Source organism: Seriola lalandi, unplaced genomic scaffold (assembly GCF_002814215.2).
Source record: "Seriola lalandi dorsalis isolate HSWRI2012SDOR001 ecotype SW California unplaced genomic scaffold, Sedor1 jcf7180002054249, whole genome shotgun sequence".
NCBI classification, from domain to species: Eukaryota; Metazoa; Chordata; class Actinopteri; order Carangiformes; family Carangidae; genus Seriola; species Seriola lalandi.
In genome coordinates, this window is record NW_019524802.1 from 287,246 (window position 1) to 314,824 (window position 27,579).

At 40.0% G+C, this 27,579-nt stretch overlaps 1 protein-coding gene across 1 annotated transcript in view; it reads left to right on the top strand.

The window, feature by feature from the left end:
• Window positions 1–1,371: 1,371 nt before the first annotated feature.
• Window positions 1,372–27,579, top strand: part of pitpnm3 (PITPNM family member 3) — an 87,258-nt gene continuing 61,050 nt past the window's right edge. The window contains exons 1-2 of the mRNA XM_023404594.2: window positions 1,372–1,879; window positions 21,130–21,225. Of these exons, the coding sequence (XP_023260362.1) occupies window positions 1,855–1,879; window positions 21,130–21,225 (121 nt within the window). The 5' untranslated portion in view covers window positions 1,372–1,854. The remainder of the gene's footprint in view (window positions 1,880–21,129; window positions 21,226–27,579) is intronic.

Below are 27,579 nucleotides of genomic sequence, written 5' to 3' on the forward strand. Positions count from 1 at the left end.
TGTAGCGTCTCCGGCTCTAAGATTCCAGAGCGATGGTTCAGCCACAGGCATTTTCCTCTATCAATATTCATTTGTGTGAACGAGGTTGCCTAATGATGCTGCCACCAGACCGTCCTTATGGGACTGTGTGACCTCATGTGTGGTCACATGTGTGGAGGAGGAGAGGAATAAACACAGCAGGTGTTACATCATGACCACTTCACGCACTATAAAGTGTAATATATGCCATAAACACACAGTGAGAAAATCTGAATTTACAGCAAATCAGGTCAAGATAAGCTTAAAAGTGAATTAGGGGCACCCATTAGGTGAAACATCTGTCAGATTAGACCACATCTCACAACTGGATTTACAGGATTTAACCGCTGAAACATGATTCATATGCTTCATTTGTCTTTTATCCCTAGAAAGCCAAAGAGGAGAAAAAGAACAGACTCCATGCTTCTGCAGAGGGCTTTATCTTGATGGGGTTGCTTTTTATTTTAAGGCACTTCTTGTCAAAGCCTAAAACATTTTCTTTTCTGCCTGGGTGACTGCCCCTACGTGACCAAGGTGACACCTGCTGCTTCAGTGATGGATGGTTGACAGAGGTGGTAGTTTTCACCCCTCCATCCTTAGGTTGCAGTGATTTAGTGTCCTTCTTCATGCTCTTTATCCTCAGACCCCATTTTCTCCATATCCACTTTTATTTCGTAGATATGCAACAGCCACAGTAAAATAATACACAACAAAGGCTGATTGTGTGACATTACAATGACTTATCTGCTTATTGTGTGTCATTCATGTCATGTTTCTGTACAGACTAATGATTCTGCTGCGATTTGTGTCCTTCCGCTTCATCTTTATTCCTCATATTCACCATATCCTCTTATATGGACGAACTACACTTTAAAGAGGGAATATATACACTGCTACACTTATGATTCTGCTGTAATTTAGTGTCCCTCTGCTCCTCATCTTCTCCACATCATCTTTTATATATTGATATGAAACAACCACACCCTATATAGAGGAAAATGTTCAACAAAGGCAACATGTGTGTCACTCATAATGACTGAGGCTTTCTGATTGAGCTTTAATGTGGTGTGTAATTACTGTAATATTTTTTGTAAAGACTTATAATTCTGCTGTGATAGTATTGATTAAACAATTTAATTAAATGCGTCGTACCAATGACAATAGCCTACAGAGGTAAACAGCTTTCACATTGCAGGCTTCCTCGGTGTTTTTGTTGCACGAGGAAGTCAAATTAGCAGCTGTTGTATTCTTTATCCACAACATTTATTCTTGAGTATTTTTGCAAAGTCAGAAAACGGTGTCAGGAAAGTGGACGGACGCCCTTCAGCAGCCGCAGCCGCGGACATGCGCGCACCGCTGGAGGCAGTCGAGCTGCAGACCGGGGTTTGTTTGGAGGAACTCCGGCTGATGTTAGCGGCGGGGAGGAGAGAGAGGCGAGAGCTGGGTGGGCATGACATGTGAGCCAAGTCTGCACAGATACAACAAATACCCAAAGTATGTCTGCGGCAGGGGCGGGTCGATGCTCTGAGGGACTTGACACAGGTGAATGAGCGCACAGCTGCGGATTCTCCCGTTTTCTTTTTTGTTTTTTTTTTTGCGTTTCCCTTTTTTCTCCTCTCTGTCCACGGTAAGAGGAGAGCGGCACGGCAGCTGTAGCTCCCCGTGCCTGCTTCACCCTGCTTCGGTCAGGCAGGCGTCAAGGTGCAGCAGGCAGGAGAGGTACTGAGGAAGAGCCGCCGCTGCTTCATCAACTGTCCGACAAAACGCTGCCGCTTAGAATAACGTGACCACTTCACTGAGAGACAGCAGAGAGAGAGACACACGGGAGAGGACACTATGTCAAAAGAGACGAGAGGAAAAGGTAAGCGGGGCACTCACTGCATGCATGCTCTCGTGCTAACAGGTAGAAACCTGCGTCTCGTGCTGCTGAATGTTGGCGCGCACAGCCGCCGCGTGCTGCATGGATGGAGGCAATCTGTAGGAATGCGCGACGGTCAAAACGGACCTCTGCACATCAAACTGTCTGGTCCGGTGGACTGTCCAGCCCGGTCTCTATCTGTCTGTGTATGTATCCTTATATCTGTCCGTCAGAAAGCCCTTCCGTCCTGTGTTGGTGTTACAACAAAATGTGTGACCCGTTAGATTCTGTGACTCTGTAGGGTCAGATATTGAAAAACGATTATATTGACAGGTAGGGACCTACAGACAGACCTAAAGGCCCATGATCACCGGTCTCTGCCATCACATCTATCAGTATGTCTGACCCAGACTAAGTAGCCTACTACATGAGGCGACACTATTTTTGGTAACAGCTATTAAAATTCAGGATGTGATCATACTATAAAAAAACTTGCTGATATTCCCAGTCAGTAACAGTGCTCATTGTATTCTATTCTGTTCTACTCCATTCTCAGCTTCAGGCAATACATCGCAGAAAATAAAAGCACAAGGTTAAACCAGAAGTGAAAAAGACCAATAATTGTGGAAATCAATGTGCATTGCTAATAATAGGCATTTTTTTTCATACAGCTGGTTTCATTGTTAAATTGGGTGTGTGGTATTTGAGAGAGTATTGACAGGACACCATCAGCCAGGCCTCTGAAGTCGTGACATTTCTGTTGCATAAAAGATTTATTGTGGCTCATTCAGATGATTCTTTTGTAGCTCAAACAGGCCACCTGTTTGCATTGTGGTTTTTCAGTTAATTTGTTAAAAAAAAAAAAATGCAGTGCTTTAGGAGGTTGTGTGTGTTGTTTACTGTAAGGGTAGCTCATTACCTCTTTCTATACAGCATAGAAAGAGGTTATGAGACCCCCCACCACCATCCATACCCCCTTTTTGTTTCTGTCTTTTTAGACGGATGATTTTTATGATGGAGCTAACTCACAAATTCTTGTGCCACACATTATTGAATGAATGTAAAACCTTATAATATGATAACTGTGCTAGCAGCAGCAGGGAGGGGGCATTGTTAGCAGTGAGAGGTTTCCTCAGCTGTAGGTACTGGGTTTATTTCCCAGTGCTGGTCATCACTGAATCTCCTCCAGCTTCAGGCTTGCTGTTCTGTATGTGGCCTTTGTACTCAGACCTTTTCCACAGGGTGAAAGTTGAGGTAGAATTTACCTTTAGGGATCAATAACATATCAAATCATTATTACTCCACATAGTGACAAGAAGTGTCACAATAGAGAGGGGATTTTATTCAGTGGGGTTTTGGCTTTAAAATATTGCTGACTTGGATCTAAAGTACCATCCTCACTAGATGCGAGGCCACAGTGACATACAAAGTAGAAACTCTCTAAGACAATAAGAATAAAACAAGCCAGGCTTAGACCAGGAGCGGCATTAAACTTTTAACCTCTGGTTTTCCCCTGAAATATCTCCTTAAGTTCACTATATTTAGAAAGAATGAATTTTCTGTATCTGCTGGCTCCAACACTCCATGGCTGCTGTATATGTGTGCTGTTTTCAGTGAGGGAACTATTATCAATGTATCTGCCTCAAATGATGTCACACTGAGTCAGTGTCAGTTAGAAAACCTGGAGGCGAGGAGTTAGACAAAGGTGAGATTATCAGGCCTCTGTAGCTCCTTCCACGCCTGTGCCTGAGAACAGCAGCTGGAGGCTACATTGGTCACTGTAGAAGCATAACGCACCTTGAATCTCCCACCAAACTGTTGGTGGTCTTTGTTGCATTGTGGGTAATGTAGGTGCAATGTTTTGACAAGGAAGGAGAGTGGAATATAAAAAAAACATTCTTGTTCTGCTGCATCGTTTTTGATCTTTTTACAACATAGAGAGTCTGACAATGTCATGGGAGTGCAATACTAAATCGGTGAAGCACTCTTAAGTTGGCTTTGTCACTAGAATTTGAATTTGAGTTGTGAGGATTTGAAAAAAAGACTGGCAGCACAGTAGATTCAGCATGAAGCACATGTCAAGAAAAGATAGATAGATAGATAGATAGATAGATAGATAGATAGATAGGTTAGGACATAAACAGACTTATATGGAGTTATACAAAATGTATAACACAAACAAGTAGGACATAAAGACTTACACAAAGTTACACAAAATACAGAGTTTATGGGACATGAAATGACATGGTTCACACAACAGAAACAAAGACATGGATTTGACACTCTTTGTACCACAGGCTTGAGTTTTTGTAACTTATGAAGGGCTTACTTATTTTGAACTCGTATGCCTGTAGTAACAAAACTTGCTAAACTTGGCCCCTCTGTACCTACAGTCAGAAGGGAAGTGGTGGTGACATGCCAGCAGGGTGGGTGTTCTGGGTCATATGTGATTGTGAGTTCTTTGTGGATCAGGGATGAGGTGACATACTCGGATAAATTGGGGGTGGGAATACCAGCTTGCTGGGTAAATGAGTTATCTTCAAGAGTTCATCTTATCCGTGATTGTAAGCATATGAAAAAAAACAAAAAAAAAAACAGATGGCACCGTAAATAAGAACTGGCAGGGAGGGGGAGTCAGTTCTTTAGTTCTGGAGATTATAAAGTATTGAAATGTTGATTGGCAGAGAAAGTCTTTGTTGTTATTAATTAACAGTGCAAGGACGGCTGTGTCGTCTACATATTTGAAGTAGCTAAAATCAGGCGGGTTGATAAAAGGCCCAGGCGTGACACAAGTGTGAAAGGAAATAACTTCATACAAGAGAGGTTTGAGATTCTTCTCACTCTCTCAGTGTGTAAAAAGTTAGTTTGCATGCTCATTCTTTGGATTATGAAGACAGGTATACAAATCTGTGTGAATCAAAATTGTTATGCAAAAAAAAGAAAAAGAAAAAGATAGGTGCAACCTCTACGGTCACTACGAGTTTGTTGCACTCTAAAAATCAAGCATGTAGTCCTATTTTTAGTAGACAATCTCAGAAGACAAATTAGTTTCTCTGAATGCTTGGAAAATCATTTTTTTTATCTGAGCAGCTGCACTGGATGTCTTCTCCAGTTAATCTTAATTATGTTGCATTGAGCCTCACCGTAAAATTCACTCGCTAATGGAAACTACACTGTGAGACCTTACATTACTTCAGCCTGGCTCTATAAAATCATGTGAACCCAGCTGTGATGCTCTAGCAGGCCGGTGGCAGATTGATAGCAAGGTGCAATATGTGTGAGGTTACTGTTAGTATAGTCATATCTCAAGCAGGCAGTATATCTGTTTTCATTAAATATTGTTTGACCTCCGTTCACAGTGTAACTTGGGAAGCAGAGCAGTTCGTATAGAAATACTGATCTTCAAAGCTCCACCAGCATGGCCTCAATAGACAGTTTAATTTCACAACTTTCACTTATGTATGGAGATCTTATCTTTGTCATTTTCAATTATATGAGGGCTGCATGGGGTTCCAAACTTCCTAATTCTAAGTTAAACCTTCGCCCTTTTTCTCACTTTAGAGAAAAATCAGTTTTATTATGGTTGTGGACTGTGAAATAAAAGAGGAGTTGTATACTTCATCAGTGAAGAATAACAGCCAGTTTTTATAGACTATCTAAGCTTTACAGTTCGTTGTGGCTTTTTCCAGCTCCATAGCCTTGTGCCCAGATTCACTGACTGTCCATCAAAACAGAATAGAGCCCCAGTTTTAATCATCCAAATATTGAAAGATAATTTGAGTGGAATAATAAGGATTTAGGAATTATGAGGGCCACTCTGAGTAAAGCTGCGGCTCTCAAAATAAAGCAGGTGTGACTCAAACTTAAAAGAATATTAAATGTTCTCTCAATGGCATTTTTTGAAGCCACATGGCTCTAAGGATGGATTGCCATGAAATTTTGTACAGACATTCATAGTGTCAGCAGAGGAATAGTAATAAGTATGATGATTCCCTGAACCTTCATCTAGCACCACCACAGGGTCAATATTTAGATTTATCCAGTGAAATCCCTCAATACTTTCTCAATGGATCATTGTAGATGATGTATCCTAATGCTTATAGTGATCCCCTGACTTTTTCTTTCTTTCCAGCTCCACCATGAGGTTGGTATTTGTGGTTTTGAGTGAAATGTCTTGACAAATATCGGATGGATTGCCATGAAATTTGGAATACACATTTGTGCCCCCCTTCAGATGAATAGTAGTCACGTTGGGCATCGTTTAACTTTTCATCTAGCACCACTATCTTGTTAACATTTAATTTATTACTTGGTTTGTGACCAAATACCTGTAAGATTAATGATATGTTGCTGATGTTAGATACAATGTTTACCACATAAACATTAGCATGTTAGCAGGATGACATTAGCATTTAGCACAAAATACAGCTGTGCCTAAAGACAGTCTCACAGAGGCAGTTGTCTTTTTGAATAAACATTCAATCAGGCCACTTGGCTATCAGCCATATCACCAAAATGTTGTTATTATTATTATTATTATTATTATTATTATTATTTAACTTACTTTGTATTGGGACATATATGTGCTCAGTTGCAGCTGTACTGTGCTTCTCAATAAGGATTTTTTCCACGTTTGCACCTACTGCACCAACTCCTCAGTCTTTTCATTGACCACTGAGGAGCTGCATGACAGTAGAGGGGTTAAGCACTTTTTAATGGGACCCACAATTGAAGCAGCTGGTACGAGAATTCAGTTCCATGACTGTTTCTCTATCCTCGAGGGTACTTCCCACCCAGTGCATGAGCTGCGGCTTGAAGCCAGGCAAGTATTGTGCTGCCAAATCCCTTGAAGAACTTTTGCTTTTCTAATCACCCTCGGTCATTTTCATCACCCCCCCTCCCACGGTCTACCTGATCCCCACTGCTTGTCTTCCATAAGACTTCACGGACCATTCCAGGGCTCAGTGTGAAGTCTAGCACCTCTGAGCCTTTTGTATTTCTCATAGTATTCCTCATATTTGATGAAATGGGATCAGTATGAAGGTCTTTTTTTTCATTTGTTGTCCAAATAAAATAAATGGGTAGCCTACCTGCTGTTTTGCTGAGATTCTGCGTCAAGCTAAAAATAGAGCTGAAGGATGCTGATGAACAGGCTCCCTCTTCTCTCTCTCTGCCAAAGTGAAAGCCAACCTTTACCAGTATTTTAGTGCTAAACACAGTTTTTTGTAACGTTGTCTCTTAATAGGAAATAGACCGCTGGCACATTTTCTTCAAAAGGGATTGAGGTTGATGCTGTCAGTGATTCCCCAAACCCGGTTCTTATCACTCAGCTTAAGACATGATAAATACTTTATATACTGTATTACACTGCAACAGCTTGCTGTGTGTAGTGTCGTTGTGCTGGCAAATGGTCCCTAGACAGCCTGCCCAACAAGCAGCACCACAGTGTTCTCTGAATTATACAGAGATGTGTGCTAATGCATTCAGCCTGTGACCTCTGTTTTGTTGTTTGATCATACAAAACAGTGTTAATTTAAATGTAATAGCTGTTTGTCATGGGGAAACACACTGGGCCTGGTGTCGGGGAGCACCTACGTATTTCCAATGCACACAGCAGCTGGCCCGTTGCTACCAGCTCACCTGGAGCCGGGCACCCATCTACTTTGTGTTTGTCACAGCAAAATGTCTTGACGTCACACTGGTGTCTGAATATGGTGTAGAAGGCAGAAACAGCCTTTTCTGCTTTTCGCCTTTGGTGAATCACTTAAGATTTCAGGCAAAGAAGAAGCTCTTAAACTCATGAAATAGGCTCTTGGAAGGCACAATTACTCAGCTTTCCAAGACCAGGCTATTAGCAAAGACACTTAGTTTAAAATGTGTTGGTGTGTGCAGCCAGTAGGGAGTAAATGTTTTATGTAAGTTCGCATCATTTTGGGTTCATTTCCATTGCCAATTGATCGGAAGCACCTGTTGGACAGGTAGTTAGTAGTTAACATTTTCCATAGTAGAGCTGAAATGATTAGTTGATGAATTGACAGCTAATTAATTGATCATTTCAATCAAGTTTCTTTCCCTTGTGTGACATTAAACTGAACATCTTCATGGGTTTAGACAGTTTGTCCAACAAAACAATCAATTCTTGGAACTTATGATGGGCATTTTTCAGTTTTTTCATTTTGTAGGCTAATTGATAAAATAATTGCCAGATTAATCAATAATAAAAATAATTTGTAGTTGCAGTCTTGGTCAATACAGCACGACAGGACAGAAGGTTAATCAGGACACAGTATACTGTGAGACTCCTGCTGTTGAGGTTAACTACTTTTCACACAGGCTTTGGCTAAAAAGGTTTTGTTTCATTGTTATGGTTTTGTGGCCCACCACCTTTCTGTGTTGGTTCAGTCTCAACACTCTCTCGTTGTCTTAGTTTAACAGGCAGCTGTTTTCAGTAAAAAAGCTCTGATGAGCCCACTGTTCACAACATGCACAGCACCAAAAATACAGTTGGTGACTAGCTGGCAAACATAGTGATGCATTTAGCAGCTAAAGAGCTGTGTATTTCTCTCAGGAGCTGGTAGTCACTAAAGACAGAGCTAAAAGAGAGTGGACTTACTTTCACCAGGTTGACAGAAACACAAACTTCAAATGAATGCCAACATTTCTCTGTGTCTTCTGGATGTGAAAATAAGAAAGTGTTGTGTTCTCAGCTTGTTACAGCTGCCCCCAGGTGGCCTGTTATTGCAGGATTAAAGACAATCCAAGCCGACCAAAGTGTGTCACACCCACATAGACAGTTCTCATCTTTTTTCCTCTACCAGGTAGCTGTAGTTAACCGATTGCCTACTTCCTTCAAACGCACAAGACTGTAAAGTGTAGACTTTATAATGCACCTTCACATGCAGTCCTCAAGCAGAATATACTATACTGTATGTGGTCATTGTTGCACAGACAGATGAGGCTTAGTAATGATGTTTGCTACCTAGTTGTAGTGTAGCAGTCCATTAACAGTCAGTGGAAGTGCCGATCTGCGTAGCTGCAGTGCAGATGAGTAATCCAGGAGGATAATGTCTGGAAGGTAAAACTGTGACTGAGTTGACATTTTTTTGGAGACATCAGTCTCCTGCATGTCTGTCGAGATTGATTTTAACTGTGTGCTGAAATGAGATTTAATTAAATTATAGGGCGGGCTATTGATAGCTATTTTCAGCTCACAGAGGACTCAGCAGACTTTTCATTATTATTTACCTTTTGTGAAGGATGTTCACCGAGGCAGGACATAAACAGATTCCACACAATATTTTACTTTCCCTCTCTGGGTATCTGTATATCTGTTAACGTCTGGTCATCTCCATGTGATTTTCATCATTACATGGGGATGTTGCATGTTGAAATGAGAGACAGAGGCACTTTTCATTTCCTCCCCTTTCTCCATGCACAGAAAACAAAACCGTATTGGATTTCCTCTTGACGTGGCAGATATCATTCTCTGGTGTTCTGGCTTGTCCAATATTCACTCGGAAGTGCCTTGCATCATCAGAGAGCCCTCTTGCCACTCTTCGGTGCATGACGACAGTCGTTGCCGTCACATGAACCAGTAGCTCTTGTGAGTGCTGTTAGAGTTCCCTGGTTATTAAATGGTGGTAATTACAAAATGAGAAGATTGGCACTTGTGTAGCTCACAGACCATCTGGTATGGAGAAGAGTGAGGGCAATGAGAGATAAAGCTCTTGCGTGAAAGAATTCCTTTAGGATGGTAGCAACTGATCAAAAGCAGATTAGGTCTCTGATGAAGAGGAATTCCTCCTATGGGGCCATCCTCTACGCTGAGGGCTCACTCATTATTCTCAAAACCTAGCGCACTTTATGAGGACCGTCTTCAGCTCATATTGAAGCAATTTCACAAACCAAAATTGGAACCTTTCATCTTGCGTACATATATATTACATGTATACTGAATTACCCTCATAACAGGAGGTGGGTGGTAACAGAGGGCCGTGTTACTGGCTGATCTTCTGTGGCTAGGAATGGATCTCTGTGTCTTGAAACCAAACCTGTTGTACTTAACTCTCGCATTTGAGTCCAGCTTGTTGAGGTGAGATTGCTTTGACTCAGAGTTTGGTGTGGACCACAAAATGGCAATGAAATGGTGAGAGAGCAACATGGACCAGCCACAGGAATTAGTACAAGGTTATGCATATTTTTTGATAGTGATTATCTGCTTTTATCTCATGATATTGCATGAAAATTACATATAAAATAATAAAACTGAATTCCACTGCTGTGCATCTCCACAGTATGATTCCACTAAAAGATGATACCAAGTCCTGCACAGGGTTGTGGGATAATACAAAAGCTACTCCAAAATTTGGCCAAATTGTCTGGTAATCATGGCAACCGTTTCCTCTATTATTCAGCACTACATGAGGCACCATTTCCTTCTTTTGTTTCTGGCGGTCTGTTGCTATTAATGGAAGAGTGTCCAAATGCAGCCTGAGGCAGCTTGATTTCTCACGAACAGGAAGCCATCTTGCCAGGCTCCAGGCTATTCGCTTGTGTACGACCAATCAGCTTCCTATTAGGGAGGGACCATGGGCAGCTACTGAGAAGCGACTGTTTTGGTTCATACGAGTGCCATACAAAGACGCAAGAATCACCTACCAACCATAGACTAAATAAAGATTGTTGTAGTCCTTGTGACATCACCCATAGCTAACAAGCCAGGTTCGGTGAGCGGAGACACAGATAACGGCTAATTAGTGCTAACATATAAATAAAATTTTACCAGAATTTCACTCACACAAATACAGGAGCACAAACGCCCACACGTTCTGTCAATTAACCGCACAACAAGCCATATTATCTGTGTGAGATTTGCATCACAGATGCGCCAAAAGGCACCAACACTACAAACCCAGCTTAAAGGTCACATTCAATGACTTGAAAAAGCTGAGGTGACACCTAGCAGACAGCTGGCAGACTGTGACCGCACCCACCGGTCACTCAAAGTGGCCACACCCTGAATTATGCATAAACCTTAATACAATTTAAACAAACTAGTTATACAAAAATAAACATGTCAATAAAAAGTTTTCATGAAGGGGGAAATTAGCTATAGAGACTAAAACTGTCTTTTGTACCAGGTTGTAAACATGTTAATTTCTGCTATAAAGTTGGACATTTTGACATGGGAGTCTATGGGGATTGACTTGCTTTTGCAGCCAGCCTCAAATGGCCATTCGAGGAACTGCAGTTTTTGGCTCAATTTTTTCAGCCTCAGAGGTTGCCTCTTGCTACTGACATGCTAACTAGCTTTCAAAGCTCCTCAGACTGCGGCTTCTTGTTGTGTTGTGTTTCCTCTTTGGTGCTCTCCTACTACGTTATATGACAGACAGATGGGTCTTCCAATCAACTTCTTTTTGAAAGCTCCTGCGCTCCTGCCCTTTTACAAACTATTTTTCCACCAAACCCTATAGCACATAACTAAAAGGCAACAGTGGATTACAGGTGTGAACGTAACCCTACATGGTGAAATTGTGAAAACCTGAAGGTCATGAAGATTTGATGTTTCAAGATGCTGAAACTCATTGCTTAGTTGATACTGTGTTTCACTAAATATTTTAGGCAGTATTCAACTTTGATATTTCCACTCCAGAGGATTTATAATTGACTTTGTTTTAGGAATTACCACGCTTTTCACTCTATTTATGCCACTTCGAGATACAAATACAATTTTGAAGGAAACACTTATGCATTCATTCTGGAAACGATGCCCTTGTGTGAAAACCACCTGCACGATGAATTCAGCTGCAATTAAAGCCAGCTGCGTGATGAACCACCAGATTATCAGACCCGCTATAAGTGAACCACCATCCATCTAGAAACTTTACGAGATAATGAAATCTAGATTAAATACTGTTAAACCTTTGAACTGTGTGATTGTCATATATAAAATTTACTTTGACCCAAGTGGGGCCTGAGGCATTCAAATTCAATTTCTGAGATAATTTGTCTTTAGAATTTCTCGTCCTTTAAATAACCTTTTGAAAAAACACATGGAACAGGCTTATATCTTGTTCTTATATGTATTGTCGGTGCCTTTATTCATTGTTTTATCTTCTTTTTTTTTTACTTTTGATATTTCATAAAATTCAACAATTTAGCAAATACTTCAGTTTAACTTACATTCTTCCATCTCATTCTCTGTGCAGCTGGAGGCAGATGTGAATTCCATGATTACGTTGCTGTTATCATTTTAGTATGGTTTTTAGTGGAGTAGTCAAGGCATATATGTGTGATAGAAAGATGAATGAGTTCAATTATAAATCTTTCAGGAGCTGCAGGCATGCTATTTCTTCTTTCCCAGAGTTACTATCCTGAATACATAATTTCAGTGTCTTCAACAGCTGCCTTGCACTACAAACTTTGCCTTTATATTGCTGCCCTGCCGGTTAATGTATCTGCATCGAATTTCCCTTCAATCATATGTATCTAGTGTGCAAATTACACTGAGAATCAATGGAAAATACCATATAGATTCATAAATTATAGGGTCTGGTTCATGAGAAATCACCTGAGTCAGAGAGAGAGATTTTCTCTCACTCTGAATATCATATGATATGAGTCATGTAAGATGAAAGATGTTTTTTGCTCGCCTATTGCGGTGTTAATGTTCGCTTAAAAAGAAAACTTAATTTTGCTTTCTGATATATAAATGCAGACTGGGCACATCTGCAGAAAGTCATAACCTTAGGTACAACTGGATATTGATTTGATTACAACCCTGTATATTGCTTTGACTCCTCACACATTCTCCATATTTATCTTTTTGGGAAAATTTAAAATGTAAAAAATACTAGAATACTATGTCTATGTCTATGCTATGTCTTAACCATTGCCCAAAATGTAATACATTTATAATATTTTCAGATTGCTTTAAAATCACAATTGGATTTCTCTAACAACAGATGTGCAGCATCTACCGCCCTCCTTTCATTTATTTGACATAACGAACCTAAAGCAGCTTAAAATCATCAGCACTGCCAGACAAATAGTCTTAAAGCAAAACAGGTGGCCTCTGTTGGCAGAGAGTCAATTTGATGGTGAAAAATGTAGCCCAATAAGTTTCCTTTTGCTACAGGCTTTGGTAATTCTGCTCCCTTTATAAGCTGCTTAGAGCATAATAATAGACCAGGGAAGTTTCTTTTACTCAGGGTATAATTTTTTGTATGTGGCTTTGTAGCAAAAATAAATGTGTAAACATTTTTTTGGCATGTTAAAGTTTTGTATTTGATCTTGTATTTTTGAGGTATTCCAATTTACTAAGCATGTTTCTATTGTCTGGAAAGGAAGCGTTTGCTGGTCTTCTATTTAGTACCTTTGGCTTATCTGGTTAAATTGTCTTGTCAAACATTTAACATTAAAAGTAAATGATTTGTTGGCATTGTGGGTATTTGTGGGTAATGCAATACACATAAACACAATATTGCCATCTTTTAACATTGTCCCTCAGGACTCCATCGCCTACATGTTACCACTCGGTAGTGTGATTAGAAAACACATCAACTTTTGTAGTTATGCAATTGATAGCCAGTTGTATGTCTCTGTATCCCCAGGTGACTCTAGCCCCATTGACAACTTGATTGCATGTATTCATCACATTAATGTATGGATGACTCAGAACTTCTTACAGTTCAACCAGGATAAAACTGAGACTTTAGTGTTAAGTTTAGTATATGGGTAAAGGCTGCGAAAGAGAGAGAGAGAGAGAGAGAGAGAGAGAGAGAGAGAGAGAGAGAGAGAGAAAGAGTGAGAGAGAGTTGCATTTACCACTGACGAAACAGATCAAAAATGTGAAGAAATGTGCCCAAAGTGTCCTTTTATCATTTGAAATATATCAGGCTGATACTGACAAGTTGAGACATGTTTTTATTTCTAGCAGATTTGATTTCTGCAATGTTCTCATCCTGTCTAAAAGTGCAGGATGCAAAACCAGACTGAGAGTCCCACTTCAAAATATTTACATTTGCTACCAGTCTGTCACAGAGGGGATTTTTAATTCACAAATCTGCTCTTGGTGTTTAAATCATTGAATGACCTTGCCCTGTTTTATCTATCTGACAGTATTATGAGCTATGTGCCTGCCAGGTTCCTTAGATCCCCTGTCTCAAGCCTCGGCTGTTCCTGTCGCCAGAACTAAAAGGCATTTAGTAGCTGCTTTGGTTAATTATGCCCCTTAACTATAGAACAGTTTGTCTGAGGGTTTACTGGACTCTGAGTCTGTAGACAGTTTTAAAATTTTTTTTAAGGCATATCTTATTCATATGTCATCATATTTCATCACGTTTGTCCTGAAGTGTTTTTTACCCCAATTCTTTCATTTCTTCCCTTTAAATAATTTTAATTTTATCATATTTTACTGCTTTTATTTGTATTTTATTATAAATTATTTACTTATTAGTACCAAATTACATAAATAGTTCTTTCTGTGAAACTTGAGAAATATTTAGGGTAAGGGTTAGCGCTACATTTAAACCTGCAGTAACTGATTTTTCAGGCAGGTGGGGGCAGCAGAAACAAATGTGTATAAAGCTAATATATTGTCAGTTGACATGGTGGTACGACTTGTTAGCAAACAGTTGCTTATTTACATATCCAGCAGACACGGTGCAGCAGTAGCATTTATTGGGAATCATGTTTCTGGCCACCTGATGAATGCACTGTAAGTCCAATGCTCACTCTTCCTTTAGCTCCCCCACCAACTCCTGAGGGGAAACATCTGACTCTTCAATTGCTAAATTCTCCACCATGTTCGCCAGCTAGTCTCTTAACCATGTCTGTCTGCTGTTTGGTGCTGGATAGGTTGTGAACAGCAGAGTTTTTTGAAAACAGATGCCTTCTGTGGTGGGAAATATTACTTAGAACAGCTTTAAAGTAATAAGTGAGCTGAAAGAAAAACCCCAAACTAAACGCTCTTTCCCCAAAATACAACTTTTTACCAGTCTAGCATTTTAAGGGACAATACTACTGGACAGTCCTTCATTATAACTCAAACATTTGACGATCTAATATCTGAGCACTACCTCCTCACACACGTGCAGCACTGCAGCCATGTGTGTGTGAGCTAGGGAATCATACCTGTATGCAAGTGGCAGATAGAGGAGGTATAACCTGTGATTGCAGTGGAGCTGCTCCAGTAGCCTAATAGATTCTGTCAGTCCACTCTTTCAACCGGCTGCAGGCCTCTGTGTATACGCTGCTGGAAGTGGATAATGGAAAGAAAGAGATGAAAGAAGGATGAGATGAATCACAAGCGACCCTGTGTTGTCTTCCTCTGAAGCTTTTTAGATACTTACACACAGATTTTATTTGAACAGATCCCAGTGAAGTTCTGTCTCTCCCTCTCTCCTTGTGAGTTCCCACAAGATGCACATTCAATTTCAAAAGATAAGCTTGTTTAGATTTTGCATGCTTTAATTTTGCAGACGAAAGCAATTGGATCAGTGTAAATTATGAGTCACCAATTGTTACTTTTGGTAGGTGGTTTTGTTTGAACACAGTGAGACGGAATTTAAAATGTCTAATTAGTGAGAAGGACTGGAACATCCTGAATGCTCATTAATAAATGACAGATTGGCATTCTTCTTGACCATGCTTTGCTAATTCTTTGACAAATCTTTTATTAGTGTATTAATACAGCAAAAAACATTTCCATGATGTATTATGGTAACTGGAAATTGAGTCTCAAAAACGTTTTTTTTTTAAAACTGTATTTCAGTTAGGGTTAGAAAAGGCATGAAAGTTGAGTATGATTGTGAAAGCTACAGTAGACCCGTCTTGGCATGTAATTATACAAAAGTGCCTGAAAAAGCAAACAAATGTGCCTGGAGCAAACTGAAGTCTGTTGTCCATAATAATTAAACCTAAATTAGAGGGATACAGTGCTATATTGTTATGTCTGGATGTATTACTTCAATTCTTTGACATCAGACCACTCTTTGCATTTTTGAAACAGCAGCATATAAAGTCAGTTTGTGTCCACAGGTCAATGGGACTAAATTTTAAGGATTTAGACTTTAATTTTATTACGTCAATGTAGCATAGGCTACACACAGTGTGTAACGTGTGGTTCAGACTGAAACATCTTAACACTGATTGAATGGATTGCCATGAAATTAAATAAAATCTCCCTAGAGGTACAGCCTCACAGACCTGCTAGCGTGGCTGTAAACTCTTAGTCTTGTGGTCCTTTACATTGCCATAAGATATGATAGAACTGTAGAAATCCTACTTTAAAATACACGTAATATTCTGACATGACAGTAGTGTTAGTGTGATTATTTGAAATACTCATCAACTCAGTGTACTTTCTTCACTTCTCTTGTTCAGCCATTCACACACAGCTTTCTGTTTGTAAGTGATATTGTTAATTATTAAAAACCTTGAACATTGATAATCAGTCATACCTAATAAGCGTCGGACAACAATTAGATTACGCTAATGTTGACTTCCTATAAACTGTTTAGTGAAATCTAGGATAAAACCATAAGTCTTGTTGTCATGAAGACTGAGATATCTACATGAAGGCGCACTGGTCTCCTGAACAGGAGCCTGAATCAAAATGCCAACTTGCAGTGATTGGTAGATGTGAAAAGGAGAGTACTTGGTCTCTTAAAAAAATGACCTGCCAATATAATGTCAACACACTTGTCCTGGATTCCACAAACAAGCAGGATGGTCTGCTCAGATTTGCAGTCCTGCTGGTTCTGTGATCATAATCTGCAGTTTTTTCAAGCGTTCACTCGGTATCTGTGCGGATATAGTGTGCTGTAAATGCCATGCAGGGAGCTACAGCGATCATTTCCATTACCCAGTGGGGAATGCATCGCTTGGTTGTAGGTGCGCTGGCGTGAGCCTTCAGCCACACAAGCAATTGGTTAGATTTCCTGAACCTTATGAGACATTCAAAGTGCTTGTATAGCCTCAGGAGTAAACTGAATGCAGTATTATCCACAGAATATACAGTACATGGGTATTTTAAGATCAGTTGGAGGGTTGCATGAGGTGGAATGTGACAGGGAAGTAAACAAATCAAATCTCATGATGTAGGGAGCTGTTTGGGAGTTGTTCAGGGCGGCATCTGGCTTGGGATAGCTGGATCGAGAGTGTTTTTATTTTTCAAATGTAGATTTCTTTTGCTCATGCATTTCTCCCTATCAGCTCCTCTTCACACTCAGAGTGTGCTCTCTGTGTCCACAGGAGCTCTCAGCACTGTGGCAGACAGGAACGCCTCTTCCCGTCCATATGCCTTCTCAGCATGGCTCTCTCAAATACTCACACAGTCCAGTAGAAAGCACAGAGGAGAGTGACGGGGCAAATATTAGATACAGAAAATTGCAACCACACAGCCTTAAAAAATGTTCTGCTGTTTCAGTTCTGATAGTTGTTGCAAACATTAATATGTCACGCTACTTTGATTACTGCCAACAACAGTAACAACCCAGTCTAACTTCCAAGGCCAGTGGCATTTTATAATAAATTATTTTGTGTTTACATCTTATGTTAAGTTCGTCAAACACAATCTGAAAGTGTTATTGTCTTTTAACAATAAAAGTGAAACAATCTGAAAATATGTAGTATGAATACGAATGTAATCTCAGCAAGTGGTTCGGGGACCACCAGGGGTCATTGAGGGGATTCTCTGGGTTTTTCTCAGCAAAAAGGGGAATCATTTATTTTCACTATAATTCCATCCATAAGTGACATATTGACAGAATATATGACTATTTTGGTCATGGTTTCAAACACATTCTGTCATAAAACTTCTAAAAGCAAAATCTTATCAGATAGATAAGATATATAGATCATTTATTTATCCCCTAGGAAAAATTCATGAGATATGAAATATCAGATGGGGACAGAATCTCATCAAATGGGGGTCCGTGGTCTAATTTGTGTCAGTTTAGGCGTCCTTGATGTGAAAAAGTTTGAGAACCACTGATCTAAGCAGCTAAATGGGGTTAGAATGAAATGAAAGCCTTAGATTTGACCTTATATTTCTGAAACTAACTAGCTCTGTACTGATATAAAACAATTCTGTGTCTTTATTTCCATATATTCTACATCAATGCTGACTTTTTCTGAAGACACATAGTTTAGCTTCAGTCTTTTAGCATGATGTAATCTGCACTTTCATCAGGTATATAACCATCAAGTTAAGACCCCCTTCACAAAGCTCAACGTGAAACTTTATAAAGTCAGCAGGAGCCAGAAAAATGGCTGGCTAGAACTAAGAGGCCTGCTTTGTGAAGCGCTGTATGAAGTCAAAGACCTAATCTTTTGATAATTATATCAAAAAGATTTCATTACGTTTTGAGTGGTAAATCTGCCGCTTATTGTTGCATCATTTAACTGCATGCAGAGCGAAAGGTGAAACCGGAAAATTCACGATCCAGTTTTGGAACAGAACCTAAAGAAAACCCAAACAACTAAAGAAAACTAAAATAATGAAACACAGTGTTGGTTCAGGCAGAGCAGTGAAGTCACGCTAATGTTGGCTGATTCACTCCGGCCGTTTGCGGTGTGCTTTACAATGATTGGCACATTCACAGCTCTATGTCGCCAGGAACATCCAATCATATTGATTCAAGTGTGCATTGCAGACATCATAACCTGACATTTCCTACGCTTATGTGAAGGTGGATAGTCAAATACTGTCACATTCAGTGAAGGAGAGACTACTTAAGATTGTGATGGAGATTCTCCTCAGTCTCATCCTGTATTTCATTCTGTGTGTGTGTATTAAAGGCCATGCTACTGCCAAGAAATCAGTTTGACAAGCATGAAACATAAATGCACCACAAGCAGGTATATCATTCTCTAAATGCTTCTGATGCACTTGCAACACAACAGCAACAACATAATAGACGTGTGGTTCCACCTGTTGTATTTACCTGTGTTCTGGTGAAGAGTTTGCTGAGAATTTCATACATATTTATAGCTCCTGTTTTCATTTTGTCTAATTATGGGGGTGGAGTAGTAATCATCTTGATGTTTCGTGCAGTAATTGCTTATTTCTTTGTGAGCAAAGAATTGTATAATTTGTGTATGTTCACTGGTGGTTTCATCGACACAGATTTGTGCTCAGGGACGGTGTATGAGGGAGGGCTGTGGAAGGTGCAGGAAAAATGCTGCTTTGGCCGGCAGTGCTGCTGCTGGCTGATGCACAATAAATACTAAAATAATAATGCAAGGATTGAGCTCATCTTCACCTGAGCGTACTCACTCATTCAGCAGAGGCCAAGACGACAGGGTTAAAAGCTCTGTCGTGGTTCAGGGATCCTGGAGCCCCCGGAGAACAGTTCACTGAGGGGCAGCGACTAGTAGCTGCGAAGTCAAAGGTTGAAAAGAGAGCTTCGTCTCATGCCTAACTTTGTAGGCATATATTTCACCAGGATGTCATGATTCTCCTCGTCAGCAAAGCAAAGCTATACTGAGCCACTAATGTGTTGGCTCAAGTGGCTAGTGTGGCTTAATATTAAAACAGGAAGTGATGACTAGACCGTTGCTGTGTCTTTCCAAGTCCAGATCTGCATGGTGAAAGGAATGTGTATGTGTATCACAAGACAACTTCTATGGGTGTGTGTGTGTGTGTGTGTGTGTGTGTGCGTGCGTGCGTGCGTGCGTGCGTGCGTGCGTGCGTGTGTGTCTGTAGATTCTTCATGGCTTCCTGACAGGAATGCAAAATTCTATCTTTTTACAGAATGTTTTTCCTCCACCTTGAAAGGGACAAAATTACTAATATGGTTGGTGTGTGTGAGAAATACACAAACAGAAGTAACAAACCGTTGTGTTATAAGTTACCTAGCTGCTATCAGGGATATCAACCATCTCTGCTGTTGTACTGCATTATCTCTTTGAAAATGATTCCCAGTCGTGACACTGCTGGGGAGAGACGACAACACACACATTTCAAGCAAAGCCTCTGGGGACGCGTTTCTTAGCGAGACCATTTTGAAATTCATGGGGGGGGGGGAGGAGCTCAGGAGTTGAGCTGGAGTTGGGCGGTACACTGTGTGAAATGTGATGGGTGGAAACTGTTCATTATCCCAGGAGGGAAACTGCTCCTCCAGCACAGAGTAAATAATTACATGCATACAATGTAATAAGCAAACAGACTCTCTGTAGCATGCATTCAGATGTATATGTCACAATGCATGGCTACTTGATCGATCTTGCATCACTTGCAAGCAAGAAAATGTATCCATTTGGGCTGTTTTTTTTTTTTTAAACTATTGCCTAATTCCCGTGATTTATGTGAGAGTAGGTGTAATGCAGTGATTTTACCATATTCCTGGGTCTCGTATTTCGTAGCGAAACATTTGATGAGTTAGCCACATTATGTCTTTGCTGTGATGTGTGTAAGGATGCAGTGGACCCAGGCTATGGGAAAAATGAAGCTTCATGATTTGACCCCGGGCCAGCGGAGGAACATGAGGTTCATTACAGCTAAATCGTCAGAGTGCAGCACTGCTGAGAGGAGGCGGCTTATTAAAGCTTGTCACTGGCCCAAAAAAAGGAAGAAAACATCACAGAAACTTGGGGAAACACATTAAATGATAAAAAATTGAAACCCTGAGAAAGTTCAGTAAAATGGCACTTGAAGAAATGTGCATGTTGTAATTAATCTTGTTTTGTTTTCTTTTTAACTACATTATTATTACCCGGTTGAGTTTATTAATAGCAACAGTAACAGAATCAGCGTTTTCTTTGTCAGTTTCACCCGACTGCTGCAGCCACTTTCTGCCTCAGTGATTTTTAAGAAATCATTTGCCTTTCTCTGTTGTTTGCACTGGTTTTATATCTGTGTTCTTGAGAGTGAATATTGTCAACAAATGGAAAGTGCTCTAAATCCCTTTTCATCCCTGCTCTTGTATCAGAAGGTCATAAAAACACTGCCTGGCTTCCTCGCTGAGACATTTGTGTGCTATGACACTACTCAAAGGCAAGTCCATTTGGGTCTTTTCACCTGCTGTGACACTCAAAAGGCCATCTATCCCCCACCTGGGGCATTCACGCTTTGCTTTTCACTTAGAGTTTTAAGAGCCATCAATTGAAAGGCAAAAAGAAAAGAACAAAAATATAAATACACTTCATTTGACGGTCCTTGACTTCTGTGATTAAAGGCATGACCCTTCTTGTTATTCTTCCAGTCTAAAAGCAGAATTTCTGTCTTATTTACTTTTTCTGATGCACAGGTTCGTCGAGAAAGCACAGCGCCTCTCACTGGTGTCTGCAGAATATCGCACAAGAATCAGTTGATAGCTCCGATGAGGAGTTCTTTGACGCCAGAGGTTAGTATTCCATTTTATTTTGATATTTTATCCTGTCGTCTTTCCTCCAGTAACGGTCTCAAAGCTTCTGTATGAGCATTTTTAATCAGACCTTGTAGCCCTTTTCCATCACAGGATCTTAAAGAAATCTAACTTGTAGTCATTGCCACGGGTTCTGCTTTTGTTTCCAAGTTTTTGAGAGTAAATCTCGGTGCTGCATAGGATATGTTTTTCTAAATGCAGGTTACAGGTACTGCCGGCTCTGGTGCAGAGTGTGACTGGTCAAGCAGACTATAACAAACACAGCAGTAAGCACTATTTTATTACTGCATCTATACTGACCAGGAGAGCACTTGTAGGACCAGCTGACATGTCCAGGTCCTCATTAGTATGTGGGGACAGGAGGCCAGAAGGAGCTGGAGTCAGCGTCTAGAAACAAAAGGAGGACGATTCCTCAGCGTCTGGAAGAAATGTAGATTCTACACACAGCCAAACAATGCAGGGGAAGAATTAAAAAATTAAACAAGAACTTAAAAGCTGAGCAGATGGAACTGGGATCATTTGGCATTTTTATTCTAGAAAATGACCTAAATGATTAATTGGCCATCATAATAGTTGCAGACATTTTTTCTGTCAATTTACTCATGATTCATTAGGTAATTGTTTCAGCTCTAAGAACCCTTCACAGTATTATTCTGATTTAAATGTCTTGTTTTGTCAGAACCTGAAACTGGTTGATATTTGGCATTTTACTTGGAAAATTAACTCAGTGAGTTGCAGACTTTTTTTTTTGACAATTTACTAATCAGTTAATCAGCTAGTTGTTTTATTTCCAGTAAAAGTGGCAGGACAGTATGAGGTGTGGGAAGCCCAAGCTTACGGGGCGTTACAGGTTGTGAACTTCCTGTGGTGAACATGGACTAGTTTCTTGTTTTTTTAAAGCTGGAAAAATTTAGGACAACTGTAATGAACGAATCATAAGACCCAGGGGAATTTCTGGCAATTAAGAGCTGGTGGTGGTGGTGGTGGGGGGGTGATATCTGTGCACTGTTGTGGTTATGACTAAACTGGGTGAAATCTGACTTCAGAAGAGAGTCTGGTTTCAGAACGAACCACGCAGAATGGGCAAGAAAATGGATTATGAATTAACTTTCATCATTCTTAAATGTTTTACACTAATTTCACCATCCCCCTTCACAGCTGAAGATTCTTGTAGGTGTATTCAAGATGTCAGACTGACCAGAAATAGACACAGTTGAGAACATATTCCACTACGAGCCTTTTCACGGTCCCAGAGGGAGTTCATCAGAGAATAAGTGGAATACTTGTCCCAGCAATTATCCACCCCAAGTGCTTATCCCCAGAGAGACTGACGGTAGAGATACTAATCAAGTACGTGTTAGTATTATAACATGTTCTTATTTAACATTAGGTCAGTCAATAGCTAAGGGTGTGTTGAGGGTTTCTGGTGTCCAACATAATATAAAACATCCAAAATGAGGCAGATGAGACGCCGTCTGGAACAGGCTCTGCTCCATTACCTTGGAGGACATTTTATGTGCTGTGTTATAAAGTCACATGTTGTGTTCATGGAAATTTGATGAATATCATTCTCTTCCTTATCTCATTTCTCCCTCTCTCTCCCTGCCTCAATCTTTTTCATTTTCTGGCCTCCCTTAATTTGGATTTACCTTCACGCCCTTCTCATGCTTATTCTGTTTGCCCAAAAAAAAAAAGAAGAAAGAAGGCATGTTCATTGCACACAATCCAAGAAAACATGAAATATTTATCCTTATCACAGCTGTCACAGAGCTGAGCTGTGCGTTGCTCGAAATGCATTTTATGAGACCAGTGTCGAGGCGGCTATCTGCTTGGAGAAAGATAACATGTGCATGTGTTGTCTGTGAGGAAATGCACCTCATCATCCTCGTGCTATCGGCAGCACAAGATTCAACACTCAGCTATGAAATTTCTTTACCGAATGTGAAGAGACAGATAAACAGAGAGGTCCTTTATCTCTTTTAATTGAATGGCATAGGACGGGACTCTACGATAGCGCAAAAGCAAAGACATTATCTTGATGTTTGTTGATTTTTGTGTTTATGTTTCATGTTAATTAGTTCAAAAATGAAAAGAATTGCTTGACGGTGTGCTAAATTGCTTTCTTGCCGGGAGTTAGATGAGACAGTTGATACCACTCATGTTTAGTAAATGTGAAGTTAAGGGAAACTGCTAGCCTGGCTCTGTCCAAAGGCAACAAAATATGCCAACTAGTATCTTGAAAGCTCACAAATGAACATGTTATAGTTAGTTTCTTTAATCTGAACAAAAATATAGTGTAAAAATGACACATTGGCGTTCGATTGAGTTGTCGTGGCAGGGAAAAAGCAGAGACTCAAGAAGCTCTCTGTGCCCCGCCATGAAGTAGTCAGGACATTTCCAGTCTCTACGCTAAGCTACGCTAACCGGCTGCTGGCTGTAGCGTTCGCATTTTACAGATAGATATGACAGTGGCATGAATATTTATATCTAACTCTCTGCAAGAGAGCGAATAAGCAAGCGTGTCTATTTAACAAACAGACATAAGCCCCCATAACCCCCACAAACAGAGAGGGGAGCGTTCTATCTTTTTTTTTTAAATCAGTGAATTAACTAATCAAATGTGTAATATGCTTGTTTTGGTTTTCAGTCATGAATTGAGCAGAGTAGTATCAGTAATGTCAAAGTTTCCATATCTGTCTGTAATGACATACCTTTATGAATGATCCCTTGAACACAACAGGGGACCTGAATTAGAGTCCAGATGCTTGTGGTGAAGGTAGCACTCAGTTTTTGTTCCCATTTCAGGCCATTTTCCCCTCCTCCCTAATTGGTTTATTATTTGCTAGCTTGGTTTTCGGAGACCAAATATATCATATCTCATTTTACCATCTTTCACTGCTGCACAGTAGTGGAGGGACTTTGTGGCAGGCTGGTGTTTTTGAGGTATTAGTTGCAGAAAACCTTGGATTATCCTTTCAAGTCGCATGAAAGCATGGCTGCTCCAATCCTTAAGAGGGAGCAACAGTAAAAGATGAAATATAACAAAGCAAGTTTAATTTTGTAAAAAAAAAAAAAAAATTAAAAAACATGCTACCCAAGAAGAGAGGAGGTTTTTAAAGGCTGATTTTTTCCTTGTGCTTGTTGTTTGACTTTATTGTCTGGGCTCAGGGGAAAAGTAGAGCTGTGTCCTGCAGAAAGGAAACAGAGCAAGTTATTCCAAACATATGCTCGGTATGAAGGATGTCTCCCTTAAAAGGGAAACCAGAGCAAGGTCATAAAAGGTTGTTGAAATGATGGCTCTCTATAGGCCCTTGCTGACTGTAAGACTGTGAGTCTCAGCTGCATATAACTGGTATGGCAGTTTTTATTTCTGCACTGTAAATATGTTTTCTTTAGCCAAAAAGTCATTTCAGCTGTTTATAGAAAAGCAGAGAGAAACAGAGAGAATAGGATTAAAGGGTGATTGAGGGGGAGTTTGTCATTTTATGAGCCTACCAGTCAAACCATCACAATAAGCTTGGGGGAGTGTTATTTATGTGGTTATGATCAATGCCTTCATCCACACAGTATAACCCAGTGGAGAGAAAACAAATGAAAAATGAATGAAGACTGTCAGGAATTTGCTCAGTTTTCCTCTAAAAAGATAAAACCTGACTGTTATTGTTACTGTTATCACTTTGTGTGTGTGTGTGTGTGTGTGTGTGTGTGTGTGTGTGTGTGTGTGTGTGCGTGTGTGCGTGTGTGCGTGTGTTTTCACCATTTTTCTTTTCATGCACTGTCTCTGTATAGATTATTTTGTAGATGTGATAAATATGAATGTGATATCCTGTCAGGAGCCTCTTGAAAATGAGATGATGCATCTCAAGGGGCTCATCCTACGCACAAGAAATTTGGGATTTGATTTCAAATGTGTAGACATTCTATATTCTGATGCTCTTGACGTCACTTTCTGAGACACGTCAGTGTCCTTCAGCGGCAGCATGCAGCTGCTGCATGCTGATCAAAGGCTCGGCTGTTTATGAGCAAAATGAGTGTTTGACATTTTCTGTTGTTTTTCCTCTGTAATCCAGCCAATTAGATTTGAAATGAAACAACGACCATGAGGTTCAAGGGATGACTTTCATAATTCATTTTTTTTGGATGTTCACAATCATATAGAATCAAATAATATAGGACTAGTAACTCTTTTTTTATACATCCTCCACCAGTTTTAGGAGAGTGCAGCAGGGCAGTGATTTTAAACAACTAGGAAGTTATTTTATGATCACAGAGGTTTTATGTCCTAACATGTTCAAACCAACTGATCATTTGTTTCACTTCCTGAAGATCAGACTAAGAAGTGAAAATGGGTGCAGTACAGGTCTGACATCCTCATCAGGAGCTTTTGGCTCAGAGACTTCAGACCTGTTAGACTTAAGTCATTGATCATAAAGGGTTTGCAATTAAATGGTAAATACCTTGATTTTATTTAAGGATATGTTAATTTGTCCAACTACTTTGATTCCTTAATTATCATAACTGCATCGGCTACAATATTAGTACGCTACACTTGACATTTTTCCATATTAGTGCTGATACAAAATGAATTCTCAAAACTTATATGTTGTGTAAACACAAGCAGCTGTAAAGAATTTCCCTAAAGAAAATACCTTGTAAAATTGTGATTTAAATAAGAAAGTGATAAAAAATATACCAAAGTCTAAGGATAGATGGGATTGTAAAAAACGTTTTAGGCAAATTTGTATTAAATTATATATACAAATAAAATGAATCACTCTGGTCAGTACCAAAAATGTCTCTACAGATACTAAGATATCAGCAATGTGAGTTTTACTGTAAAACAGATTGAGCAGATGTGACATCCATCCACATTCACATGTGTTGTTTCTGAGAATTGAAACTGAGGTCCAGTTTCTGTCAGCTGATGTTGTTGTGTGTCAGACAGTGTTTATATGATTTGGTGTGGAGGCAACACAGCTGTTGGCTGGATGGTTTGATGCTGTCATCTCTGCTGATCAGCCCCTCAGACATCCGCACAGCTGCCCCTAGCAAAGCCCCACACATGCACACACACACACACACACACACACACACACACACACACACACAATCGGTTTGTCACATTGTCACATATCCCCCCTTGAGCTGGCCTGCAGTGACATTGAAAAGAAGTGTAACACAGACTGCTGTCGGAGCAGAGAGTCTCAGGCCAACATGCAGACACGCAGAAAGATAGAAGTGAGGATATTGAGTGGCTTCGTGCCCTGTCCACCTACAGATTCACCTCCACTGTATAAAGTATACAATGTTCATTTCCCACCAGTGGCAGGTAAAGCTCCAGTTTATCTACAGTCAGGACCCAGTAGCTCTCAAATGAGACTGTTGAAATGAAAGAGCGGAGACGACAAGACATTTGAAGCTCACATTAAAAGAAGTGAAGCAAAATCCAAATCATCCATTCTCAGAAAAAAGGTCAAGATTTCTATTTTTAGCGGTTTATCCAGGGAATGTACTTTCCTGCTGTTGAATTGTTTGAAGCTTGGTGTCTGTGAAGAGACCACATGCAGAAACACGATGGACAATCTTAAGTTTTCCTTTGAACAAGCCAACAGAATAAAGTCCTTTTAACAGCTTAGCATGAAGAGCGCCACGCAATTATTTTCTTTTATGTTATTGCTGCACAAAAGGACTTTTGCTGAATAGTTTCTTCAAGCCTAAATAGTCTTCTCAGTATTTTGTTCTTTACTTAGCCATTAGCACCATCTCATCTTAATCAGTTTCCTGAAAACGCTCAGAGATTGCAGATGTCAGATATTTGCATAACAAGATGAAACAATGCTTCATGCTGAGAAATCTGGCTTTGGTTCGGGTTGAGGATAACAGTGTCAGTTTTTTATTTGTGTGATTTGAAGACAATATTTCCATTTCTATAGCCTTGTGTTTGTGAAAATTTAATGAAGAAAAACTTCAGAAAATGGCACTGATGACCGATCATTTAAACCTAATAATAGAATCAATTCTGGTGACAAATTGTGTCAATGCATCAAATCAGGCTCACCGAGCAAAAATCGATTTTAGAGTCTGTTCTGTGTTGTGGGGTGTTGTCTCATAAACATATATCTTTATATGTGTAATGGACTTTTTAAGTGTGTTTCATTGTTTCAGCTCTTTCGTGGCTGTTGCCACTGGTCATCAACAGTTGGGGCTATTTATGCAGGATTGCTTTCACTTCCTCTTTTTCACTAAGAATCAGATGAATTCCTGCGGCTCTCCGTTTGCCTGTAGTAATAAAAATGAAAAATCATACTTTGTCTTTCTCCCACCTCCACCCCC